This window comes from Nipponia nippon, unplaced genomic scaffold (genome assembly GCF_047370975.1).
Source record: "Nipponia nippon isolate SJK-2023a ecotype South Korea unplaced genomic scaffold, ASM4737097v1 scaffold_13, whole genome shotgun sequence".
Classification (NCBI taxonomy): Eukaryota; Metazoa; Chordata; class Aves; order Pelecaniformes; family Threskiornithidae; genus Nipponia; species Nipponia nippon.
In genome coordinates, this window is record NW_028262324.1 from 14,766,924 (window position 1) to 14,792,470 (window position 25,547).

A 25,547-nucleotide genomic window follows, 5' to 3' on the forward strand; every position below is an offset into this window, starting at 1 on the left:
GTGATGTTCTGATGAACAACAGACTCTCTGTGGGGAGTGCTGGCACCTGATAAATATAAAATTGTTGTTTATTCATTCACTTATTCCCCCATTTATGCCAACTTCCTCTTAGCATGAAAAATATCTGCCTTCCTGGTAGCAAAGCCTGCAAGCGATGAGGAGGCAGGAAAACAGAAGAAGGATTCACTAGACTGTCTCCAGGCCACGAAAGACCTTCTGAGCCCACAGAGTTGAAAGTCCTTCCCAGGCTGGACTGAGGCTGTTGCTGCAGGAAAGCCCAAGGCCATTCTCAGATACTACCATCCCACTGGAATGACTGGGAGGCTCTGCTTGGAGAACAGGATGACAGTGGACCCATCCTGCCCCTGAACAAAAAACACAGAAGCAGGAGGCAGAAGCTGCTCCTCTCTGGGGATTTTTTTCAGTCTCGTTCTCTGCTCTGGTTGCAGGGGTGAAGAACGCGGATGAAGCAGAGCTGAAGCAGGTGGCCTCGGAGCCGCTGGAGCTCACGGTGTACAACGTGCTGGATTTCCCACTGCTGAGCTCTCTGGTTGGCAGGCTCACCCGAGTCTTGTGCACCAGGATCAAAGAGAAGAGCAACAAGGAAAATGCAGGTGAAGTGAAACCTCCTCAGTGAGGGCTGAGCTTCCTTCTGCTCACCATCCACCTTCCTTGCCATCAGAATTAACCCTTTCTCATACTTTTCCCTCCATGAGCTCCACCACCCTGTCAGCACCACCTAACTCTTCTCCTCCAGTGCTGATCTCCTTGCTCAGCTCTCTTGCTGCCTGACAATGGTCCTTGCCACATCAATGTGCTGGCCAGTTTCTTCTGTGATCATTGCCTTCTACAAGACCCTCTGGATGCAGTTCTTCCACTCTCACTCCACTGAAGGCTCCCTGCTGTCTCTAACAAGTCACAGACAGACGTTACCATGTTGATGTTTCCATTCTGATGCTCTTGGTTTAGCTCTCTGCTTTTGGCCTGTGAGCCAATAAAGCCATTCCTACCAGGGGTTTGGATAACTCTTCGTGGATATAGTCACCTAATAACAATAACTACCACTGTAGGGAAGAGGGGACTTTTCTCACTTCCATTAACATATGGTGTGATAAATGTGTTGTAACCATCTCCCTTTCTGAGTTTCTTCCAAGCAGGAGGAGGCAGAAAAAGCAAAAAAGCTAATTTGAGAATATAGTAGGGAGAGTGTACAGAGGAAATGTGGAGGTAGGAAGAGGAGATGATAAAACATCTAAACACATTTTTTTTCTCCACACTTTTTACTTTAAATGATGGTTCTCCAAGGCATTTTCAAGTTAAAACCAAACAGCCTATTTCTTTCCTTTGCTGGAGAGCAGCTTGTATGATGAACAAGAGAGTGAAAAACCACTCCAGATGTTAGCTTAGATCCTCAGGAGAAATATCGTGTACATATTTCCATCTCTCTCTGCTCTAAGATTGCCTAAGGAGAATGGGAAAGTCTGACTTTCAAGCATACTTTTATTTTAATGCTTTGGAGATTCATATAAATACATTGATTCATCCTTATTAATTTGTACTTGTTTGATAAAATTAGACATTTTTCAAAGGTGCAGATTATGCTAAAGAAAGATGGGCTGCTCAAAAAAGAAACTAAAATAACTTCTACTTGTTCATTTTGACAAATTTTCATGACCGAGGAAAGCTGGGTCATCTTTTGGATACAAGCAAAAATGCAGACTTGTGTTAAAAAAATATTCCCAGCACCCAGCAAAATACACAGCCTGTTCTCTATGGAGTATTTATGTTCTCTGTATGCCCAGTTTTAAAATATTTATTTCAGAGCAGTTTGGAACAGTTTCTATACTCTATAGGGAAGGAGACTGTAACTTTATTTGAAAAACGTCACTCATATTTATGAGCTGAAAAGTACATTTGGCATGAGAAGTCTGAACATAAGAAAGTAAATGTGTTTTTAATTCCTAGGCAGCACTGTGAAAGATATCCCTGTGAACACGGGTCCCCAGCTGAGCCCAACTGACCTTAAAATATCAGCTGTGACCTCTAAGAGCATGCACTTGACCTGGAGTCCTCCTGTGAGACCACCAAAGAAATATCGGATTGTGTATTATCCATCTAAGGGTGGTATCCCCAAAGAGGTGAGAGACCTTTCTCTGGACATCTGAGACTGCAGTATCTTCCAGATGGTGGCTGGGAAGTTACATAGACTTGAGTAGACAAAGAGAGGAAAGTAGAGGCGCAGTTCTTGTGGGACATCAGCTAAAGCCAGAGATGAAATTAAATGCATACTGAGTGTAAATGTGATCAGCTGATAGGATGACAAGATAGGAGAGGACATCAGATAAATATCGTCTTGCTAGAAATACTGCAAGCCATGCCGATGCCAATTTTTCTCTTATGCAGTGTTATCCCCTTCCTAAAACATCTGTTTTGACTCAAAGAGGACACACAGGTACACAGAGCTGTCCAAGGATGCTCATCTGTGATGGATATGACTTAGAAAAACAAATCCAAATTGTTGATGGGTTTCCATTGATTTCAGTGAGAGCACGATTAGTCTTGTGCTTGGTGTTTGCACAGATCCCAACCTTAGAGGACAGGAAAGCTTATTGCCTCTTACCTCTCTGTTTTGGGGAGATGCTAGCTTCCACAAAATTCAGAGGGCAACTGGACTTCATGTTTCTGGGCACAGATCTGCCACAAAGAAGCCACACTTGCTAGGGATGACCAGTTCAGCCGTTCCTTTGCTAAAGAGTGGCCAGCACCTCCCTGTCTTGACAGCCCTCCTTTGTGCTTTCAGGTGGTTTTAGATGGAGCAGTCTCCTCTTTGCGGCTTTCCAATTTGACCTCACACACGGAGTATTTGGTGTCGGTGTTTCCTATTTATGACACATTTGTTGGGGATGGGCTGAGAGGCGTCACCTCCACATGTAGGTCGTGAGTAGAGAGAATTATGCTAATGCATGGTTATGATAGGTGAACAAAGCTCGCTCTTTGTCACCATCTCAGAGTGGAGCCTGACATTGTATTTTTTCCCCCCTTCCTCAAGTTCAGTCTGTCTACAGCTATCTCCATCTGTGGAGATGTTCAGAACTTGACCAGACAAGACCCTAACCAACCTGCTCTTTGAGCAGAAGGTTGGACCAGAGACCTTCAAGGGTCCCTTTTCACCTACGTCTTTCTGCAAAGGTGACCACTGATGTTGCAGTAACACACCATGCCAGAAATATCTTGCAAACCCTTGCAGCTTTTTTATCCTTGGGCTCCAAGTGAATTAAACCTATTCTCTGTAAAGTGGCTGCTGCACTGTGTTAGATGTGGAGTAGATGTCCACCAGCTTGCAGTAGCCGTCGCAAAGCCAGGTCTGCTCTGGGGTTTGAGCTGTCGCAGACCTCATACACTGAAGATATCTTTCCGCCTTGTTTTTCCCTTCAGTACCTTTGTCTTCCCCTCGCTCCCTGCGCGTCTCTGAGCTGAGTCACAACAGTATCAGGCTGAGCTGGAAGGCAGCCCAGGGAGCCACACAGTACCTGGTGCTTTGCTCCGCAGCCCCCGATGGAGCAGAGGACTATACGACAGAGGTAGAGTTCATGAGAATAATGACAACATCGTTTTTTCTCTGCCTGGGCTGAGTTTAGTTCCAACTCTAACCTTTGTGAATTGCTATCATGTGTTTGGGAAAAAAAAAAACAAAACCCACGAAGCGTCAGCATTATTGCTAGCAACATCTTTCATGGAAGATTTTTCTTTTAATGGTGTATCTCAAGGTGATTTATAACTGTGAAGGTTTCATGTGGGAAATTAAGGTGTAGGGAGAGAACTGACTGCCTCATGGGGCCCTGGAAACCCAGGCACTGAACTCATTTCTCTACAGCCCTAAGTGTAATTGCTGTATCCTTGAGGCTGGACATAAATGTCTTTGCTTTGCTTATCTTAAAACGTTAATTGAAAGTTTGTTAGGGCAGTCTTCGCTGACCTCCAGAAACAGACCTATGACACTGCATAAGAATAAAACAACGCTCAATGAATGGAAAATTGCTTAAAACATCTAAGATCCCTTTGTAATGTGTGCATTTTAATGAGTTCTCTGTAGTACCTGTAGGTTGAGGATATGAATTAAAAAAAAAAAAAAAGAGGAGTGAGGGGAGCATGTATTGCCTCTTTGACTCAGATTCCCCCCCCCCCCCGAATGCACAGCAATAGGAGAAATTGCACAATGGTTTTCAAAACAGAGCAATTAATGCTTATATTCTGCTTTCAGTGCATAACTGTGGTTTTTTAAGGTTCAGAATGTTTGAAGAGAGACAGACATTTAAAATTGTATTTTAGCATATTAGAACATTTCTGCAGTTACCTGACCTACACACTGCAAGAGTGCAATGCTCTAAGGCTGTGGGATGTCTGCAAAACCAGCATTAAAATGTTCCCAGCCTTTCATAAAACTGTGCTCCGTTGTGTGCAGGCTCCTGAAAGTCTCTGGAGCACGTTTCTGCAGCGAGCAGGCTGTAGGAGGAGAGCTGTGGCCGTGCTGTGCTAGCGGCAGGTGGCAGCAACCCAGTCTGCTTGCAGCAGGCAGCTCTTCTGCAAGAGCTTTCCATGTGTCTGAGCAAAGTGGGATCACATCTTTCACATGCCCCTTGATCCCACCCAGAACAGCAGCCAGCATCGTCTCTGTATGAGGGGCTTACGCCTCTGCAGACCAGAGCAGGAGAGGGTGATGTGTACCCACAACGTCCTTGGTGTCCCTTGGGAAAAGAGGCAGAGCATTGACCACTGTAGAGCACCTACCCAAGTGGTGAAGTGCCAAAGTGGAGAAGCCCCCTTAGTAGAACCAAAGGGACCTTGACCTGTGTCTCTGTAAGATCTTGCTCTGTTGGTGGGTACCCCAGAACTGAAGGGTACCCTGAAGCATCTCTCTGTTGACAGGTGAAGGTGGCCCAGCCTGAGGTCTTGCTGGATGGGCTGTCGCCCAGCACGGAGTACTCTGTCGCGGTGTACGCGATGTATGGGGAAGATGCGAGTGATCCAGCCAGCATCCAGGAAACCACCCGTAAGTGCTGCTGCTGCTTACTGAGTTGTTATTAAACACTTAAGGCAGGAGAGACATGTTAAATGAGGTGCTTCCCATATTGTGCATGTGGCTTGTAAACACACTGCCTCTTCCCTGCCTGATCTCAAGTGAATATTGGTCCCCAAGGGGATCTCTAATTACATGGTGAGCTGTGAAAAAGGAGTGATTTTTCCCCTGGTAAAAAAGGACTCCTAAAAGAGCTGTTCCCTGAGGTCTTTGTTGTCTGGGGAGAAAAAGGGAATTATTTGTCTGTTTCTTCACCTAAAGCCCAGGTAGCCTTTCAAGACATCCCAGAGGCATGTATGGTAGTGACATAAAGAGAATATTTCCCCACATGGTGAATGAGTCTCTTAGTTCAAGGTGGGGTCATCTAAGAGCAGCAGGAGGCAACTGGTGGCATTGTCATTGTGCAGCCTATGAAACCTTGGCGTGCTGTCACTAACTGTTGTTGCAGTGGCCTTGAGTCCTCCCAGGTACCTGAGCTTCTCTGAGCTCAGCCACGCATCCGTTCGAGTCAGCTGGGAGGCTGCGTCTCCGGCAGTGAAAGCCCACCGCGTCACCTATGTTTCTGGCAGAGGGAGCAACACTGGGGAGGTGAGTCCTCAAGGGGTTGGTAGAAGGAAAAGAGATTTGGGAGGTCAGATGCTGCCCTGTTCTCCTTCAGCTGCATGGGTCAGGGAGGGCTTACCTGCTGGCAGTGTTTTAACTCTGAAATGGGCACTTTGGATGCAGTTGCTACCCATGTGCTAACCCCTCTGCAGCTGTCCCCATGCTCCTCTCCTAATACTCATACAACTCCTCCACTGCAGGTGGAGGTTCCTGGCACTGCAACATCCACTGTCCTGAGACCTTTGTCCTCCCTCACCCAATACTTCATCAGTGTCCGATCTACGTATGATGAAGGGGACTCCTTTCCAATTACCGGCAATGTTACCACCTGTAAGTAGGGAATGGAAACACTTTTGGTCCCAGTAACAGGTGACAAAACTGGCTTGTGTGTATTTGAACCGGGATGCTTTGAAGATTGGTCCCAGCAGCTTATGGCCAAAACCCTTGCACAAAACCCAGATGACTGTTGTTCTTTGTGTGTGAATACATCCAACTGCATTATGTTTTAAATGAGTTGGAAGGAATAGAGAAAGGAAGCAAATGAAGAAAAAGCATGATATATCATTAACCTCTGTGTCCTTGTGAGCCTTCCTAGCCTTCTCCCCTTTACAATACCAGCGTCGTATGTGTCCTCTCCACAAATGAGATAATCCTCCTTAATTAGGGTTTTAAAAATAATTTACCCCTTTCTGTCCTGATGGCTGTTGTCATATGGGTCTGAAGAAGTGAAAGACAGGCTGGTCTCAGACATCTGCCTGGTTGATGTTTTGCTCCCCAACCATCTGCTCCCCACCTTGGCTCTGACAAGGCGCTGTCAGCACCTGCGCTTCAGCTGGTTTTCCTTCTGCATCCCTCAGTAAAGGTCCCCCCGCCGCGGGCACTGAAGGTTACCGAGCTCTCCGGGAACAGCCTCCGACTGCAGTGGGAAGCTGTCGCTGCCTCCGATGTGGTTGTCTATCAGATCAAATGGAGCACAGTCGGTGGAGAGAAGCCTCAGGAGGTACAGACCCATGCACAGCTGCGGGGAGGCTGGGTTGGCTTTGTGCCTACTTGATGGCTCTGAACTCACCTGCAAGAGTGGCATAGGGAGGTGCAAAACTATTCAGATTCATGCACTCAAGAAATTAAACAATTCAGCACCCAGCTGAAGGAGCCTATGGCATAAGGCAGGGTCTGTCCTGCATCTGGCTCTGTTCAATGGAGCTGTCACCTTGAGTGCTGGAAGTGGGACAGACAGCGGGATGGCAGGGCCAGAGTCCTACAGGCTCTGGGAAGATGGCAGAAGTGTTCTGGAAAATCTCAAGGATGAAATTCAATAGGTACAAGCAGAAAGTATTAAGCTTAGGCAGGAATAATTAACTACAGGTATACAGGATGTAGAACAAATTGCTAAGAAGCAATTCAGTAGAAAAAGATCTGGGGTTGCAGAGAATCACCAGCCCACAATGTCAAGTTGTTGTGGAAAAGACAAAGATAATACTCAAGTATTTCTAGCTAGAGGTATCGCCTCTAAGACAGGTGAAGCAACTTTTGCTTTCCTCAGTGCTACTAAGCACCGACTACTTTTTGGGATACTGCTCTTCAAGAAGGATGAGGTCCAACTGAGGAGCACACAGAGGGGAATGACCAGGGACAGAGCTGGTGCAGGAGGGGCAGGGATGGACCGGGTGACCTCTTCCATCTCAAGCCCCTATTTTCAGTCTGAGTGCAAACAGCAGTTGAAGTGGGTTAAATACACAAGTCTCTCATACAGTGCTTCACACTTGGGCTGGAATAGGGGCATACTGGGGCTTCTGTCCCCAGCGCATCTGGAAACTGGTTGCAAGCTGGAAACCGAGCAAAGGGATTTTATGCTCAGGGCAGGCTGACTGCCTTGTGTCAGAGCACTGCATCACGATACTGAAGTAGCTGCTGACTATAACTGGGCAGCAATACACGGGCATCTCCTCTGCATTCATCAGGGCTGGAGTTTTGCTTTTGCTTAGATGTGTGCAACTCACAACAGTAGACTTTGTCCCCAAAGCCCAGTGCTAACTCATTTGTGCCTACGGGCAATCTGTGAGACAGACACTTGGATGGCATGAACTAGCTTGGGGATGCCTGGGAACTCGACTGACTCATTTCTTCCCCTGCTGCAGCTCTCCATCGCTGGAAATGTGGCAACTGCTGTCCTGCCAGGCTTGCAGAAGAACACTGACTATAAAATATCCATCTGGGCCTATTACAAAGATGGTGCTCGAAGTGACACAGTTTCTGTTCAGCACAGGACCAGTAAGTGATCAGTGCTTGGTATCCACAGCCTAGGGATACTAAACAGGGCACGGGATGCCTCAGAACCCATCGCAGACCAGCAGCTCAGATCTGGTCATCTCCAGCTCTGAAAACCCAAACCTGAATGTCTGAAAGTGGCTAGAGGTATTTAGCCTTCTGTCTTAGTGTTCTGAATTTGTCCTGAGAAAAATAGGCTGGGCAAACACAAGCAGGCTGGTGCATCTTATAAGCATCTGACACCCTTGCAATGTGTTTCATGTAGAATACTTTGCTTTCCCCTCCTGCTTCTGTAGAGTGTATTGATGCAAATGAATTGCCTTTCTGTAGGGTGTTCAGCTGAACGTATCACTATGCTGCCTAATGGATGTTTCTTGTTAGTAAAATATCGTCTGTAAAGGAGGGTGAGGATTTCTTCAGCTACGTCATTGCTGAGCTGTGCTTCATCTGAAGGCACTTACAAAAATGAGAGAGAATCCTGCAGGCAGACTCTGCCTGGAAGCATTATCTAAATCTTGCTTTGTACAGGCAGGATAGGAGGTTAAAAAGTGGCACTCCCAGAGGTCCTCTTAATTAATATTGCTTGTATAATGGCTTTGTTGGCAGTGAATGGAATACAATTCATTCAACTGCAGCAGTCCTCTCCTCCATCTCTCAGCTCTCAACCTGCTTTGCAGAATGAACTCATTTAGGCTGGTGCTGAGCTGATGAATCTCAGAGTAAATGGCAACCTTGGAATAAGAAAGTCAGGTTTTATTAATAATGAGTAATAATAACATTTGTTTATATAAAGCCACCTCAGGCAAGTACCTAGGAGCTGCATACTGACAAGAAAAAAAAGTAAATGAAAGCATCCTACAGGTATATAATGATAAAGGGACAATTAGAGCTGTTTAGAGGCTTTGGAAAATGAATGGCTACGTTTTAAGGCATGAATTACAAAATGTCAGAGAAGCTCCCTCAGCCCACCACAAATGGTATGCGATGGTGCCCTTCAAGGCATATTCGAACAAGCTGGTCCCTGCTGGCGTTGGCACCCTGGTGGGACATGGAAGGCAATTTGACTTCTGCTTGTCAGCTGCTGTCCTTGTTCAGGATCGAGGATGCCTTCAGGATGGTAGACTTTGCCTTGCTGCATGAAGAAAGTAAAGCAGTCAAAGAAATCAGGTGTGCCGCCGGGCAGCCAAACCAGAGTCTCAGTGGCTGGGTGCTGCTGGTCAGTTTGCATGAGGAGTCAGGACAGTGCCACACACTTCTTGGGGCCGCTATTTACATGTGCAATCAATGTCTTTGATGGTGCTTCTTTCTTTTTAATATTTAAAGTAAGAAATGCCCACAGGGGAGAAGTGGCACAGGAGAAGGGATGGGTGATGGTTTCCAGGAGGCAGTGCTGATCTTGGGCAGTTCAGAGGAAACTTGTGGATGCCAGCAAATTGAATAAGGCTTGTGTAATGGATGTGTGGGAAGATGTGGCAGTAGGCGGGACTCTGGGAAATTCTAGGATATGGTTATTCTTCAAACCTTCACTGCTTCAAGCAAAAGGTACCATGTTGTACTGTGCAATTATGAGTGGTTAGGATGTCTAACAGGGTCAATCTACATGTCAGAGCTGGTGGATAGTAACTCATTCAGCTAGAGCATGGCAATCTCTTATGTTATCTGGAAAACCCCAAACCCTTGGTTTGATTTTTATCAGTCCTCTCCACCCTAATTTTAATCATAAAATGAAATTCTGGGGGCTGAAACACTAACAAAAGCTACCTAGTTCTCCTCAGGATGGCAGACTTTGTGTTGCAACCTGGTGAATAGCAGTGATCAGGCTGTACGAAACAGAAACAAAAGTACGCGTTAGAGTAGGTTGAGAAACCACTCTTCCTTTCATCATTGCTTTTCTCTTTTCCTCCCTTGGCAGCATCCCCTTATATAGGAATAGGTCAAGTCACGAAGTTTCTCTTAAAAATGTCTCAGTAGAATTTGCAAGAAACACTGAAGTTTAAGGGCAGTGGCTGAAGTGAAACTCAGCAGGAAGCACTGGTAACACAAGCTTCTCTCCCCGACCTTCATCCTCCCCAGAATACTTTCTTCTTTAAAGGTTAAGGGAAAAAAATGCCAGGTCAGAGCGATGCTCTCTGCATGCTGGTTTTGTGAAATGGAACCACGTTCCTCCCCTGGGGGTGAGGTGAGAACGCCAAGTTCATTTTATTCAGGACCACTAATCCCTCTCGCCCCACCTGAAACACCCATTTCAAGGCCAAGGGACCCTGCAGACACCAGTCCCTCACAGACGATAAGTCATCAGAAACATCACCCTCTCTTATAAAATCCAAAACCATGCATCACTGTGGTGTGTCATTTGGTAAGCTTGGGATGAGGTTTCTCTTCTTCCTGGCAGGCAGAAAATTTTTTTCAAAGTTATGGCTTGATACTTATCCTCAAATGTTTAGGAAATCAACTTAAAATAGTTGAATAGCTTTAGCTGGAAAAGGAACAAAAGTTGGAGACAGTGATATGGTGCAGGTCCCCTCTTACCTAGCTCAGCACTCAGTGTTTAAGTAAGTTGTAATGGTGTAATTAAATATTCAGAGAGAGCAAGAGGAAGTAAAAATTACTTTTGGAGTTAAGATGTGTAGCTGGAAAAACTCAGATCCTTGGTCTTTTAAAAAAAACTATTATTATTTATTTGAATATTTGACTATTTACATGAAGTGAGATCATTGCAGCATAAATAACTGAGATAGATACCTTAATTTCATTCCCACCACCAGTGCCAGGTGGTCTGGGCATCCTTCTGCTTGGAGGGCACCTCCCCACAGTGGCTGCACTAGCAAGGGTAGGCTGACAACCACCTCTCTCCTTCCATGAGTCCAGTCCCTCTCTGCCATCGCCTTACTTTTATATGAGCCTGAAACCCAAGCAAAAACCTGGTGCCAAAGGGAGTGCATTAGTTGTCGCAAAATGCATGGAGCAAGTGGATTTTTTCAATTCTTAGTCTTGAGTAGGGAAAAAAAGTAGTAGTTTAGGATTATTTTTCAGTAACCCAGTTAAGCAAACCTTTCTCTGCAGACTTACCAAGAGGCAGAGCAGGAACAAAAGCACACTGATGTATTTCCCACGGATCACAAAATTGTTACCGTGTGCTTATCCACAGAACTGATGCTTCTGCTTGTCTCTCTGTTATATTTAGACTGAAGTCTCATTTGGGTTAAGAGCTCTTCTTTCAGTACATTACTATAAATTGTCAAGTGTAACAAAGTCCTCATCCTTGATCAAAGGCTCTGCGTAGTGATCATTTGTCATATTAATAAACAACTTTAGTGGTACTTCAAACATATATAAACCTATAACTGCAAGCTAGTGGGAGTGCAGAAGATGCTCTTTGGGAGAGGAAGTTACTGGGACACAGAGGTGTTGCTGAGTGGTGATCCTTGGAAGATGCTGGAAGGGGTGGCTTTTGATCCTGCTGAGAAGCAGACAGGGACCTCTTTTTTTGTACTGAGAGGAATTTCTTTCATCCAGGCTAAGGAAAAGGGGCTTGAACAAAGTAAGAGTCACCTGTTTGTTCTGAAGGACAAGGATATCAGGATCTCTTTCTGGCAGAGGGTTTCAGGATTGAGGCTCTGAGGCAGCAGTGATGAGAATGAGCATCAGAGGACATGTTAGCAGTCCGTGGTGGCACAGGGACTGTCCCCACAGCAAAAGGGCTGTGACATGACTTGGGAACCTGGATGCAAGGTCTACTGTATATGTAACTGAATTTCAGCAGTATAACAAGTTATTCAACCAATTCAGTCAAATTATGCTGCCACCATCCTTGCCCAGCTTAGCTCAAATCCTACCTAGAAGTTTAAAGTGAAGTTGCGTTGTGTCCCAGGCTCAGTGGAGGAATGGTTACATGCTAAGCCACCATATCCCAACTGTGTTTCTGAATCTTAGTTGTTTGCTAACACGGGCTTTTCCAGGCAGAGGGACAAATGGACCAGTCTGCAATAGGGCAGCCCACGTAGTACATCAGACTAAGAACCACAGAGGTGGGGCCATGAAAGAAGTCCCTCAGCTTAGGCAAGATGAGACAAAAATTAGTAAATATGGACTTGGGAAGAGCTTCTTCACAAATTTGGTAATGTTACCCCTCCCCATCCTCCCCATCTGCTCAGAAAGTGTCTCTTGGAAGTTTCTGCCACCAGGGTAGAGCACGCAAGTGTGTTGTCTCCTCTTCTGTGTGAAGAAGGAGAGAGCAGTTTGGATGGGAACTGCTGCTGAAGCTGGGCTGAGACACCCTGGATGACTTTGCACTGAAGTGGATTACAAAGTGCTTATGTGCCCCATTCCTCTAGCTAAGCTGTGCCAGAAGCATCTCCAGAAGAAATGTCTTCACGTTCTTTATCCAGCTCCTCAATGAGCTCTTCCTACCAGAGCATACATAGCAAATAAAAGGGATTGAAAGTGGGGAAGAAGCTTCAACCTGTGGCAGTGAGGGGAAAAACCATGACCTATATAATCATTGCAGACGAGTATTCTGATGGACTGAACTCCAAGGTTTTACTCTTATTTGAAAATGTGCCTGTGGTGCTGGTTAGACCCAAGAGCAAGCAGCCTGGGATTCCTCCTGTGGAGGAGCAGAAGTTCAAGAGGTATTCAAAGGCACAGATGGTGTCCTCTGTGTCAGAGATGCTTCTTTCCTCCTGGGCAGCTTTGGGAGGTGACCTTTCCCCTGGCTGTCAGATCCATGCCATCAAATTCTGCTGGGCCTGGGGGCTTTCCAGAATAAACCCAACTCAGAAGACTTCCCCTAACTTTTCCTTTGTTCACTTAAACAGTCTCCACTTACCTCAGTTTAAGGAAATAGCCAATGCAGCCAGCAAAGATGCAGACGTACAGCACAGCACTAATAATAGTGCTGTTGAAATGACTTTACCTCCCACACTTGTTTTCTTCTCCGCTTTACCTTGCGGTGATGCACAGCAACAGCCTCCAGTCTGATTCAGCTGCCAGCAAACTTGGTTCAGCTTCAGTAGAATAAGCTCATTTTATACAGAAAAGGGAAGGAGGATCAATGAAGATGCAAACGATCTTCATTCAACCTGTGCTCTAAGGTCACCCTAGACTTTGCTGGGTGGGCAGAAGAGCCTTACAGGTAAAACTGCAGAATAGAAATCTCATAGCCTGGGTGTGTGTCCTTGACTGCCTTTAGGGCTCACCTATAATTTTTAGTCTCTTCTGAATAAAATGTCCAAGACTTCTGCGTCTCCGCACCAGCATGGGTTCAGGGCCAGGCACATGCATTTACGCAGAACAAGACGCTGGTTGGAAACAAGCTCCAGGAGCCGATGACCCCACGCTCTCGAGCCCCTTGTTTAAACAGTGCATGGATTTAGCTCCTTCTGCCTTTCTCTTACTAACTCTCAGCCCCTGCTCAGATAAATCACTCCAGCATAACAGCCTCTGTCGCCAGGTACAGTTTGCTACACAGCAGGACCCCAGAGAAAGAAATGCATTTACATAATTAAAAATTGCTCAGATTTGGTCTCTGGCAAACCCTTTTCTGGCTGACTGTGGCTCAGCCCATCACCTGTTTGGGATACATCCATACATCGCAGTGCAGGGCCAGAAAAGGGAGAGTAGCTCAGGCACCGTATGTGATCCCCTCCTCGAGGCTGTGGGTGTTGGTGTGAGAAGTGCTAGACAAAACTGTTGTGTGCTGGCTGCTCTGGGTTTTTTGAGAATAATTTTATAACAGAAAGAAAAAGCTGGAAAATGTTAGAAATTATGATGGGTTAACTTTGAAGTGTGATCCAGGTTTAACAAGCAATCAAGATGTTTGTCCAGTGTGTCTCCAGATCTTTGACGAAACTCAGTTGCAATTTGGGCCTTTATGAAGGGTGTTCTTTGGTGTTTGTCTCCGATGTATGCAAAGGATCTCTTGTCCTTGTGCTTCCAGGACTCTCCTGTCCTTCCAAGATTTATTTCCAGGTCCTAGGGTTTGAATTTTTGGATGCTTGAGCTGTACGGTGTTGTACTCCGACAATCCTCGTCCCTCCAGGATCTCTTTTCTCTCTTCCTTGGTCCCCAAGGTGACTGCTGCTGCTCCGAGTGCTGGTTAACAGCACAGCAGAGCACTGAACCATTCAGAAATGTGCTTGGAAGCAAGTGCTGCTGGCCTCATTTATAGACATTACTACCTGCCTTTTATGCTGTTCATCTTCAATCCCTGCCACAGATTCCCGGAGCCCACCCACCAACCTCTTCATTGACTCCGAGACCCCCACCAGCCTCCAGGTCCACTGGACCCCCCCCGACGGCCGCATACAGCACTACAAAATCACCTACAACCCTGTTTCTGATGCTGGTGCTCAGCAAACAGTAAGTCTCCGGCTCCTTTGTAGGTGACAGGCACTGGACCAGAGGGACATGGGGACAATTTCATGCCCAGGGGAGCTCTGCTCACTCCAGTAGGGTTTACCATAAGGATAGCTGGTTCACAGGAGTACAAAAACAAATCTCTTCCTCTGGCTTGTTGGTGTGTTGCTTTGTGAAGGGGAGCTCCAGGCTTGGTTGTGATTAAGATATTTGTCTCTATTAAAGCTGCTAATAATGCAGCTTTCTCCTCTCCCTGAACTGGGGTGGGGAATTCTTGGAGGCAGAGGGGTTAAGGATAAACCTACTGCCCCTCTGACTTAGGGAGGTTAAACATTAACCTTTTAAAACCCAGTTTTTCTGCTCAAACCCAGACTGGTTACCATGTTATAAGGCACTTCTGACACATTTGCATGGGGAATATGGGGGTCTTTACATAGGGAAATACTTGGACATGGCCGGTCTGATGGGAGTGCATAGCCAGGCTTCCTTGGCTTGCTTTCACCATTCCCTGAACTAAGCAGGGACACTGCCCCGAGCCCTGTTGTCCCAGGATTCGCCGCTAGAACCCCTCCATGTAGCTCTGGGGTGTAAGTAAGAGCTATAACGGGAAGCCTGCCCAAATGTTGGGCTCTTTTTCCACCCCGCTGTAGATCATGGCTTCTGGCAAAAGCAGCAGCGTGACCCTGCAGCCACTGCTGCCTGATCGAGCCTACAAGGTGATTGTTTCTGCCATCCACTACACAGGAGAGAGCGAGAGCACGTCCACAACAGGACGGACAGGTAAGCATTTCAGTTGGCATGTGCGTGTTCTTCATAACCTTCCATCCATCAGTCTTGAGGCAATCTCTATTGGGGCAGCGATGTCCGTCCTTGCACTGGGCTATGGCCAAGGGCAGGGTTTTGCTCAGCAGGGCAGACTACTAGTCTTGAAAAGGGAAACTCCTGCGTCAACTTCTGCACTCCTCCCGTACATTATTTGCAATTCCAGAATGACCGGGAAGGGCTGGTGACCATCCGGGTCTCGAGCCGGGCATCGTCATCCTGAATAACAAAGCTCACGCTTGCATTGCTTTCTCTTTCAGCTCCTGTGTTGTCTAAATTCCCTTCAATACGAGGATTTGTTCCATCAAAAACAGAGGGTAAATCACTTCCTATAAAGTCTTGCTTTGTTTTTTGTTTTTTTTTTTTTTTTTTTCAGTAACAAATCGCAGAGGTGTGGGCTCTGCAGGGCAGGCAGGAGTGGGTATGCCATTTCTTGACAGATGCCTCTGGGGACCACCCAAGGGCAGCCAGAAACCACATAACTTCTTAAAATCAGACTCACTTAGTAAAGGGACTGATAGTATTCTTAGAGGATTTCTGCACAACTTGACCAAAATGGAGCAAAGGGAATGGTGACATGATTTAAATTAAAGTTCCCTGTAAAGTCCCTTATTAAATTTAATGAGCATATGTTCTCATATGCTGATATAAAGCAAACTGAAACGGATTAGCAAGAAATGTTGAATTAACAGGGCTATAAAAAGTTGTTAAGAAGCAAATATTAGAATACAGATATTGTGGCAGTAATGCCTTTTCCTGTCGGTTTGAAATAAATTCTAAACAAAACTTCAGTTTTAAAATGTATTGGGGGAAGCCACGAAGGAAGAATGAAGCAGATTAGATGAGAAAATTTTAGTTTGTACCCAACAAAGAAGACCAGGTTTTCAGGTGGCTTATTGAGGAAATCTACAGGTGTTCAGAGCACAGTGGAAAAGTTCTGTGAACTTTGAAGCAGAAAACAATCCTCCCATAAGGTTGATGAGTCACCTTGTAGAATTTAATATAGGTGTTTGGCTATGATAGCTGAAAAGACAATAGGAGAAATATTAAATTCTGTATGTTTTATAAAGTAACGTTTTTTAAGAAGCGGAGATGATATGTAATAATGCTGGGAAAACTGTTTGATGTGCAGTAAAAGCCTCATATATTGACGTGTAACCAAATTATTGACAGAAATGGTCTGACGTTGCAGGAGTGAATGTTTATTGTATAGTGAATAACTGCATTTGGCTGGGACTTGGGGAGAACAACAAAAAACAAAGAGAACAACAAGACAGCAGGAGTCCTAGGCTGGAAAGGCTAGCAAAAATCTTCAAAGCAGAACTGCACACTGTCAGTGTCAGGGATCCTTACCCTGACTCTGATATGCTTTGTTGAAGCTGAGCATTGCCAGATCAAAGAACCGTGAGCAACCCAAGTGCCTTCAGCCTGGGAAGGAGGTGAGGATTGCCAGGGATGTCAGCAAGAGGGACCCTGGGGTCTGGGCAAGGGTCAGAAAGAACTCCCTGACTCCCAAGCAAGAAAGTCAGATACCTGGTAAATGGGCAAGTTTATAGCCTGCTTATAGGCAGAATTTCTTTTTTTTTCTTAATCATGCTTCAATTCTGAGCAATGCTTTGCCTTTGGAAAGCTGGCTGGTTTCTGGAAGGGGAAGGGAAAGAGCAGTGTATAGCTTGTAGACGTAAGTCAGATCATCCTGGATGTAGGACATTGCTCCACAACCAGGGGCTGGTAAAGCTCAAAGAGATGGTTTTGAGGCTCAAGTTTCAGTAGCTGATTTCTTGACTGATTTCCATAGATGCCTTCAATAGTTTTATATCCAGTTCTGCAGGGATTATGGTATGGAAGTATGCATCAGGTTGAATAATGGAGGTCATGGCAACTTGTAAGTCTTTGTGGTTTAACTCCTTCAGCAGTCCCATGACCATCAAAGCCATAGGTTTGGGTGCCCTTTCTTTGATGTATGTCTTGGTCATGAAGCATGGCATTGAGACTCCTATAGAGTTAGGAAAGCCAGGTGCCTTGGGGAGGGTAAGTCACCCCCTTTAATTTTTTTACACATTTTACAAAAGTTAGGTATGGAGAATTGGAAGCCCTGCTTTTCTGATGAGGTATGAAATGGCATTGATGCAAGAATAGCAATAACAAGGCTATGACGAAGTCTCAATATAATGATCTGCTCGATTCTATTATACTGATAACCTAGAAAACCATTTATGAAATAGCCCATCTTGTCAAGTGTCCTTGATTTTCAGGGACATTTCTCATTTTGCGTCAAGCATTCCCTTTGTCCCAGCTCCATCTGGCATCCATGGCCTGGGATTTACATGGCAGCAGATAATTGAAAGTAGCATTCGTGCACTGTTTTCTAAAACACCCCCTTACCTGAGCCTTTTAAATGGAGAGTGCTCGTACCCATGGGGCCTCGTGTTCCAGCTTCACGTCCCAGTATTTTCTCCTCTGGTTTTGCTTTGTGTCCTTTGGTATCTTAGAGGATTCATCAAGGGAAATTCTGTAAGGCAAACTGCAAAACTTTGCCAAAACTCTTCGTGTTTCCCTAAAGAGTTCAAAAGCCAAACTCTCAGGTTGAGATATATATTTTTGCTGTGTGTATTTTGAATTTCAGGTACAAACTTTGGAAGTGCAGATATCTTTATTTTACAACACCATTAAGGCGCACGTTGCAGTGAAAGTGCTGGTTAAAAAAAGAAAAAAATCAGTGTTTTGATGTCTATTTTTAAAGAGAAACTTGCAGAACATGATGCTCCCTTGTATTTCATATTGTAAGGTGCCAGGTGACTTAGGCAAAAGAAAGCAATCATCAAGATGTTTGATGATGAAAGACAGTATTTTTATTTTTGTGATGGGCAAGCCAAGGAACAACCTTTATGTTTGCATAAACACAGTTTCTCTCTCTCTCTCAATATATACAGACAAGGGTAAAGGCCAGGCTCTGAATTAAGCTGTAGAATATTCTAAATTTTGCTGTGTTTTTCCATTGCTCTGCCTAGAGGAACTGTGCGTATTTTGCTTCCATAATCTCCTACTGTCTTTTTTTCCCTAATAGTTTTTCCCTTTTATTTTCTTCTCACAGCCTGCCCCACCATCAGCTCTACCGAAGACTCCGTACGAGGTACAGTAGCATATCAAACCCCAGTGGTGCTGGGCCGTGAATACACTACCTCATCTTCTCTTTTGATGAATACGCAAGAACTGAGGAGGGGGAAAATGGTTTCCCTGTCCTGAGGGAAAGGGGAGAAGTCTGAGAACTGAAATAGGAAAATATTCTCTATCAGGTAGAAGAATATTCTGCACTAACTGAATTGGTATGCTCCTGCTGTTCCACCAGCTCTGCTCTCAGCTGTTAGTGGTTAATGCCGGGATTTTCACTGGCCTTAAGGAAGCTAGGCTTCAAACGGCTGTTGAATTTCAAGAGGATTTCAATTCCTAACTCATACAGGTTCCTTAAGAAAAACTCTGTCTGTCACTGAGATCACCTTTGCATCCTCTAGAGATGGTATGGATACCCAAAGAGTTCTCTGCAGTCAGGCTGTATGGACTTTGCTAGGGTAGCAAGTTCCCATTTCTCCTGTCTATGCTGTAACCCCAGTTCATGCTGTTGGGGTTGCTGTATGTGTTTGTTACTTAGAATTAGTTCTGCTTATAAAGTGATATCACCTCCTTCCCAGAGAGCTTTGTGATATGGGTGAGACTGAGAAACTGGCTTCAGTTCTCAGCTCTGCTGTTATTCCGTGACTGAGCCACTTCACCTTCGCTCTGCTCCCACCCCTGACACTTGCAGCTCATGGGGATGTGCATCCCTGCCCGGGAGGCTCTTGGCACTGTTGCCCTGCCTATGAATGCAGAAGCCAAAGCAATCAAATCATAAAGCCACAACAAATGTCGACCTCTCCTTCTCTTCCTTGACAAAGGTGGCAGGAGCAGCCCATTTCCTTAGCAGCTCACTGAAACCTTTACATGGCAGATTCACGATATGATAATGATATGATTATATTACAATATGTTTATAATTGTGACTCAAGCCTTATTTTCAGTCTTTAGACTACAATATTTCCTGCCTGTTTTAAAGGAAGTTCCTGTGCCAGAAGCTCCATATCAGAGATAAATGGCTCTCAAGTAGGTAATTTCTTTTGGCAAACTCCCTAGTGCTGTTGGAAGATTAAAAAAAAGCACCCTGGACCAACCCCCAGGCAAAATAAAAATTCAAGCCAAGAAACTGCAGAAGATTGTAAACGGTGAAGGGGTGAGGGAAACCAGACTGAAAGCACCGCGTTGTAATGAATTTGTAGCCTTTCCATTTGCTAAAGAATGAGCTATCTCCTTCATCCCAGCCTGCTGCAAACTCAGATAAACTAAAAAAAGAAGCCCAACTGCAAGATCTTGTCTTACTGAACAAAGAACTGAAATGAGAAAATGACTGGGAGCTTTAATGATGAGCTGGGAGAGTGGGATGAAGCTGCACGAGCCAGGGAGGCGATGTCAGAGATGTCAGGGGAGAATCTCTGTAGAGCGCATAAGGCAGGTCACCCCGGGTGTCTCATGAAAACAGAGAGAAAGGGAAATGCTTATATTTTAAAGTTCTTTCCTAATTTTTCTGACTCTTACATATAAGGCATTTCAGAGCAGAAATAATTCTCTCTCCCTGGTAGCAATTACTGGACTGATTCCATGTCTTTTGAAGATAATATTTTTGCATCTAGTTGAAAAGGAGAAATTGTTGGAGTAACTTCTTTCTCATTTGTTTCTCATTCTGGAGATTTGAAGCCACAAGTGCGAAAGCCTCCATCTTCAGTCTACTCTTCTCCAAGAGGAGAAGATTACAGCAAATGTGTGCAGAGGGTACAGACACAAACCATTTTCTTTGGCTGTGACTTGTGGAGTACACTCGAGGTTTCTAGTGCGTTTGCACAGCCTTGCTGGTGGCTGTGTTGCTATGGTGTTTTCTCCTATTGCCTTCTCCATGCTAGCTAGAGGCTAATTCTACCCGCTCCGCAATCACACTTCTTTTGCACTCTTTTCTAACCACTTATTTGTTTGTTTTTGTCTCTTCCAGGGTTTGATATGATGGAAGCTTTTGGCTTAGTAGAGAAGGAATATGCCTCCATTAAAGGCGTAGCTATGGAGCCATTCGTGTTCAGCGGTTCCCGTACCTTCACCCTGTTCAGAGACACTCAGCTCACCCTGAGGACCAGGTGGGAGAGAAGCTGTGACCGGTGTCATCCTCATCGTCGGTCTCATGCATACGCATTAGCTATGCGCACAGCAAAGGAAGATTGCTGATTTGTGGGTGAATGATGCAGCCCCACTGGCAACTTCAAAACGAAATGATAAAGATGATGAGCTAAATCAAACCATAGGTAGACTGAAAAGAATGACAGAGTATTTTTCCTTAACAAGGAAATTAAGAAATTAATCTCTGACTTTCTTCAAGATGAGTATGGCATATGTCACACAGAAGTTAAGAGGACACAATAGGGGCATTCATTATATTTTTTTTTTTTTTTGTGCAGCCAAACATTTTCACAGTGAGTTTTTTTCTTTTCACAAAATCACTTTTTCCAGCAGTGTCAGTTACTGTGATGGACATAAGGATCATGTCATGTATGGACACTGCACGATTCTTCAGGCATTCTGTCCACAACCACGTACACTTTGGTGATGGCAGTTTGAGGTCACATTTTCATCTTCAATCCCTTCTCCCACCATCTCTGGTTTGGAGACAGATCTTTGCTTTAGAAAATACTTGTCTCATAGCTTCTCTCTGCAGCTTGGTCCTTACTGATGAGAGGGAATAACCACTGACTCCGAGTTGTGACTTGACCCTGTTTCATTGCATACAAGGCTTCTCTGCAGGGTCCCAAGTGGGCCAGGCAGCTCCCATGACCTCACTCATTTTTTACAACTATAAATCAGGAATTATCTGACTCCTGATGTTCAGTGCTGCTTTGTTTAAATCCTAATTACGGAGGCAATGGCTCAGTTTAATCTTAGTTAAAGAAGCAAAGCTTCTTAGAGTAAACAGAGTGAGGGAGATTCAGAGAACTCTTTGGTTTAAATACTCAGAAAGTTATGGGCAAATCCTTTTGTTCAGCTGGTACAGATGCCTTTCAAGGACATTGCTCCTTCAGAAACAGAGAAAGAAATAAGAACCTGACATTACTTATGAATCAGTCCTGAAAAGCTGCTTGATGAGTTGTGTATATGCCCATGCAAATGTGTCCTGTTTCAGATTACAGAGGTATTTCAGGCATAACCAATTTGACCTTCCTCATTGCCTTGTATCCTCTCACTGCTGCTCCTGCCCAGTGTGCTCTGGTGGGTTTGGCAGCAGCTGCGGAGGGAGCTGGGTCGTGCCAGCAGCTGCTGACGGGCATTGCTGCGTGGTCATGGCGTCCAGCTCTGAGCCCAAATCTTGCAGTTGGGACGTGGGGACCCGGAGGGGCGTTTCTGTGGGCTCTATGCTTATCCCCGCAGGACACTTCTATAGATTTCTGCCAAGGCTTAAAGATTTACCCTATGCTACATAATGACCATTCCTCCTCCTTGAAGAGGAGAGTTGGGGGAGTGTTTGGGAGCCTGGCAGGGATGTTTTGTAAGCTACTGCTGGGCTCTATTTTGAAAAGCATTAAGGCTGCACTTGCTGTGTCTTAGCATTCATAGAATCACAGAATCATAGAATAGTTTGGGTTGGAAGGAACCTTTAAATGTCATCTAGTCCAACCCCCCTGCAACGATCAGGGACATCTACAACCAAATCAGGTTGCTCAGAGGCCCGTCCAGCCTGGCCTTGAATGTTTCCAGGGATGGGGCATCTACCACCTCTGTGGGCAACGTGTTCCTGTGTTTCACTACCCTTATAGCAAAAAATTTCTTCTTTATGCCTAGTCTAAATCTACCCTCTTTCAGTTTAAAACCATTAGCCCCTTGTCTTATCGCAACAGGTCCTCCTAAAAAGTTTGTCCCCATCTTTCTTATAAGCCCTCTTTAAGTACTGAAAAGCTGCAGTAAGGTCTTCCCGGAGCCTTCTCTTCTCCAGGCTGAACAACCCCAATTCTCTCAGCCTTTCTTCACAGGAGAGGTGCTCCAGCCCTCTGAGCATTCCCTGAGGCAGCTCTGGCATGGATGGACTGACAGCAACTGCTCCACCTGGGTGTCCCCCACAGCACGAGGGGAAAGCCCTCGAGGGCTCATCGCTCAGCACAGGCTTCAGCAGCCTGAGAGGGATGAACAAAACATAGGGACCAGGCTCTCTCCTGACATATCATGTTCAGCTCCCGGGAGTGAAGCTTTTCCAGGCCACCCTGCCCAAGAAACACGATGTCTGTAGGATGTTGCCTGCTGGCTCTCGCTGCTTGAAGCTATTGATGCTTGCTTGGCTTGTCTCGTTCCAGCGATGTCCACCTCTTTGCAATCCCACCTGAGCACACCATCAGCATCCTCCTGCGCCTCCTGCCTGAGACCCCCAAGGAGCCCTTCGCTGTGTGGCAAATAACAGACGAGGACTTCCAGCCTCTCCTTGGTGTCAACCTTGACCGTAAGGTTTCTTGTTGAATACATTAAATTCAGGTATTTGCTTACATTTCTGCAAGCAGAATGGTATTCACTTGGAAAGTTTTAATATTTTTCTCTACACAGCAGCAGTTTTTGGGAAGCTTTGTTGTTGCTGCCAACATTACATTTTAAATACTGCCTGGTGCAATTAAAAGATATATTTTTGTTTTTAGTCTACTTGTAACATATTCTTTATTTCTATGTATTATTTTTCTTTTGCATTGTTTAGAAATATTTGATTATAACATATGAAGTCTTTCACCGTGTTTAAGCCTATTTATTTACTGTTGTTCAGTATGTGGGTGAAATCAATTTCTCTTTTAATTCTAAGCTGTTATTTGTCCTACTTTCCCTGTAGCCAGTAAGAAATCCTTGACCTATTTCAATCACGACTACAAGGCTGACTTACAGGAAGTCTCCTTTGACCAGCAGGAAGTGAAGAAGATATTCTATGGGAGCTTTCATAAGGTCCTTATCAAGAGAGGGAGAAATGTAGTTCACAAGCTCACTCCAGTCTGAGAGTGTTATGCCATCAATGTGTATTGTTCAAAGTGAGGAATGCTTATACAAATGCTTTGCATCCAGATTGCTAGGGAACTGGCGAACCTATTTGACATGCTGAAGTTTATGAATGTGAAGAATTAAGGTTCATCCCATGTTCAAAATACGATTTCCACGTGTTGATTTCTTTTCTTCCCAGCCAGAAACTCCAAAGCTGAGGATTTTTTAGGTCTTAATAATCAGGAAAAATTGAAAAATCAAACTTTTTTTAATTTGGGATTTTGGTGACCATTTAGTGCTGGAAGGAACGAAAAAACAAAACCTACCCTTGTGAGAAAGCCACCCTATCACTCATAACAGGGGTTTTTTTTTGGCCATCTATGTCCTCAGAGCAAAGGTCCACCCAAATGAGCAATGGGCACTTTCTATCAGTATCTGTAGGCAGTTTCATTATTCAGCTAGTTCTGAAAACAGAATTATTTAATACTACAACTCCAGAAAGCCTTCTCCCAAGGAGAGGTGAGGGAACATCAGGGAAAAGTGCAGTGTTGCATAGCAGACACAGCATATACTGAAACTTATTCCTGAGCCCCCTTGGTCCATTTGGTCATTAGAAAAACACCACTAGTAACAGCAGTAATCTGGGAATTGGGCAGAAGGCATTACTGTCTTTAAAAGACTCCCCCATCTCGTCGCGGAGCTCCAACCCGCCTCTTTCCACCTGCTGCCCAGGTGCACGTGGCCGTGAGCCACTTCAAGATCAAACTCTATCTGGACTGTAAGAAAATAGCAGAGAAACCTATCAACACCATCGGCAGCATCTCCACCGCTGGCTTCATCATGCTGGGAAAAGTGACAAGGACCAGAGGACCCAGGAGCGGGTCTGCATCGGTGAGTCCCCAGCGGTGCGTGCTGTTGGAGAGTGGGGAGGCTTAAATTTGGAGCTGGCTGGGGTAGGCAGATGGAGAGGAGTGCCATCTCACATCATTCTCGCTCTGAATGCCTCCAAATGCTGCTGTGACGCATGACCGTGTCCTGATCCCGCTGATCTCTGCGATTTTAATGAGCTTTACTAGCGTGGTGTTTCTCCCCCTCGCCTCCTACCTCTGAGGTCTGTGATCAGAGGCAGCAGCATGACCGTGTCCTGGAGGTGCTTTCAGCTGGCTGCGTCATCTGGGGACTGGAAAAACACAGATCCTGTGCTAAGATGCTGAAGCAGACAGGAGGCTTTGGGAATTGCTTCAGCAAGGGAAGGTTGTGCACATCAGCCCCCACCGAGTGATATCGGGAAATGCTGGTGACTGAAGGCAACAGGGCTGGATGTGCCTCAGTCTCCAGCGTGTTTGGGCTTGCCTATCTGCATGCAAATGATAGGAAAACAATCGTCAGTATAGAGGCTCTTTGTCAGCTGTTACTTGAAAAAAAAAAAAACCAACCCAAACACTTGGTGCCAGCCTGCGGGTATGTCCTTACTGCATCGCACAGCACTGCAGAGAGCCCGCTCCCTACAAGAGGAAAGAATAAGGGAAAGTGTGGACTCGGTGTCATGCCCTGTGACAGCCCGGTGCACAGCCCTAAGGGCAAAAACACCCATGCATGCCATTGCCTGGCAGTCTGTTGCCATACTTACTCCACAAAATTGGAATGTTAAGTATGTGCAGAATAAGGGGCAAGTTCATCACTCACAATGTGCTAGTGGGACTGTAGAAAATCATTCACGACTTGTGTGAAGCTTTTACTCCTTGGCTCTGCTTTTAGTTCTAGGAGTCCAGGGGAAAACAGCGCATCAGTTGATTTACAACTTCCCTTGCCTCAAAGCAGCACAGTAAAAACAGTTTGTCCCATATGCCTCCCCAACTGCAGAGAGAAGCAGAGGTCTGGAATATACCAGGGAAAAAGTAGACATTGGAATTGCCTGTAAGATATGGGGTCAGCTGTGTAACAAACCAGGGGACAGTGGTATTCAAACAGTATTTACTTATTTCCTAAATCAATTCTGTGGCAATTTGATCACAAGCCTGTGGCCAACAAGGCAGCAACCTGTGCTTTCCTTGTCCCTCCCAAACTCTCCCTGCTAGCAGCTTAGCTAGACAGATCCAGCTAAATAATGAACAGTTTCGTGCTGCCCCTACTCCCATTGCCTTTCAAGCCCAGCAAAGCTTCACGTCTTCCACGGCTCCTCTGCCCTTGAGAAGACAGAGTGTCTCATTACTGGTTATCATGGAACCTTATTTAATTTAAGATATCTTTAAATGTCGCTTGACCTACAAGGCTCGTCTATATCTGTATACTGCATGTCACAGTCCTTGGGCTGTACAGCTTGCTCATTGTTAAATGCATGGAGTGA

At 45.3% G+C, this 25,547-nt stretch overlaps 1 protein-coding gene across 4 annotated transcripts in view; it reads left to right on the forward strand.

Moving 5' to 3' along the window:
* Positions 1 to 25,547, forward strand: part of COL20A1 (collagen type XX alpha 1 chain) — a 52,758-nt gene that overhangs the window by 13,445 nt on the left and 13,766 nt on the right. For 3 of the 4 annotated variants that reach the window (XM_087749714.1, XM_087749712.1, XM_087749715.1), the window contains exons 10-26: positions 450 to 614; positions 1,966 to 2,138; positions 2,801 to 2,930; positions 3,436 to 3,581; positions 4,927 to 5,050; positions 5,526 to 5,665; positions 5,881 to 6,010; positions 6,538 to 6,680; positions 7,819 to 7,951; positions 14,166 to 14,308; positions 14,956 to 15,085; positions 15,388 to 15,444; positions 18,222 to 18,260; positions 20,202 to 20,340; positions 22,540 to 22,682; positions 23,058 to 23,167; positions 23,933 to 24,091. In XM_087749714.1, coding sequence (XP_087605840.1) covers positions 450 to 614; positions 1,966 to 2,138; positions 2,801 to 2,930; positions 3,436 to 3,581; positions 4,927 to 5,050; positions 5,526 to 5,665; positions 5,881 to 6,010; positions 6,538 to 6,680; positions 7,819 to 7,951; positions 14,166 to 14,308; positions 14,956 to 15,085; positions 15,388 to 15,444; positions 18,222 to 18,260; positions 20,202 to 20,340; positions 22,540 to 22,682; positions 23,058 to 23,167; positions 23,933 to 24,091 — 2,204 coding nt within the window. The remainder of the gene's footprint in view (positions 1 to 449; positions 615 to 1,965; positions 2,139 to 2,800; positions 2,931 to 3,435; positions 3,582 to 4,926; positions 5,051 to 5,525; positions 5,666 to 5,880; positions 6,011 to 6,537; positions 6,681 to 7,818; positions 7,952 to 14,165; positions 14,309 to 14,955; positions 15,086 to 15,387; positions 15,445 to 18,221; positions 18,261 to 20,201; positions 20,341 to 22,539; positions 22,683 to 23,057; positions 23,168 to 23,932; positions 24,092 to 25,547) is intronic. The other variant, XM_087749716.1, reaches the window with a different exon arrangement.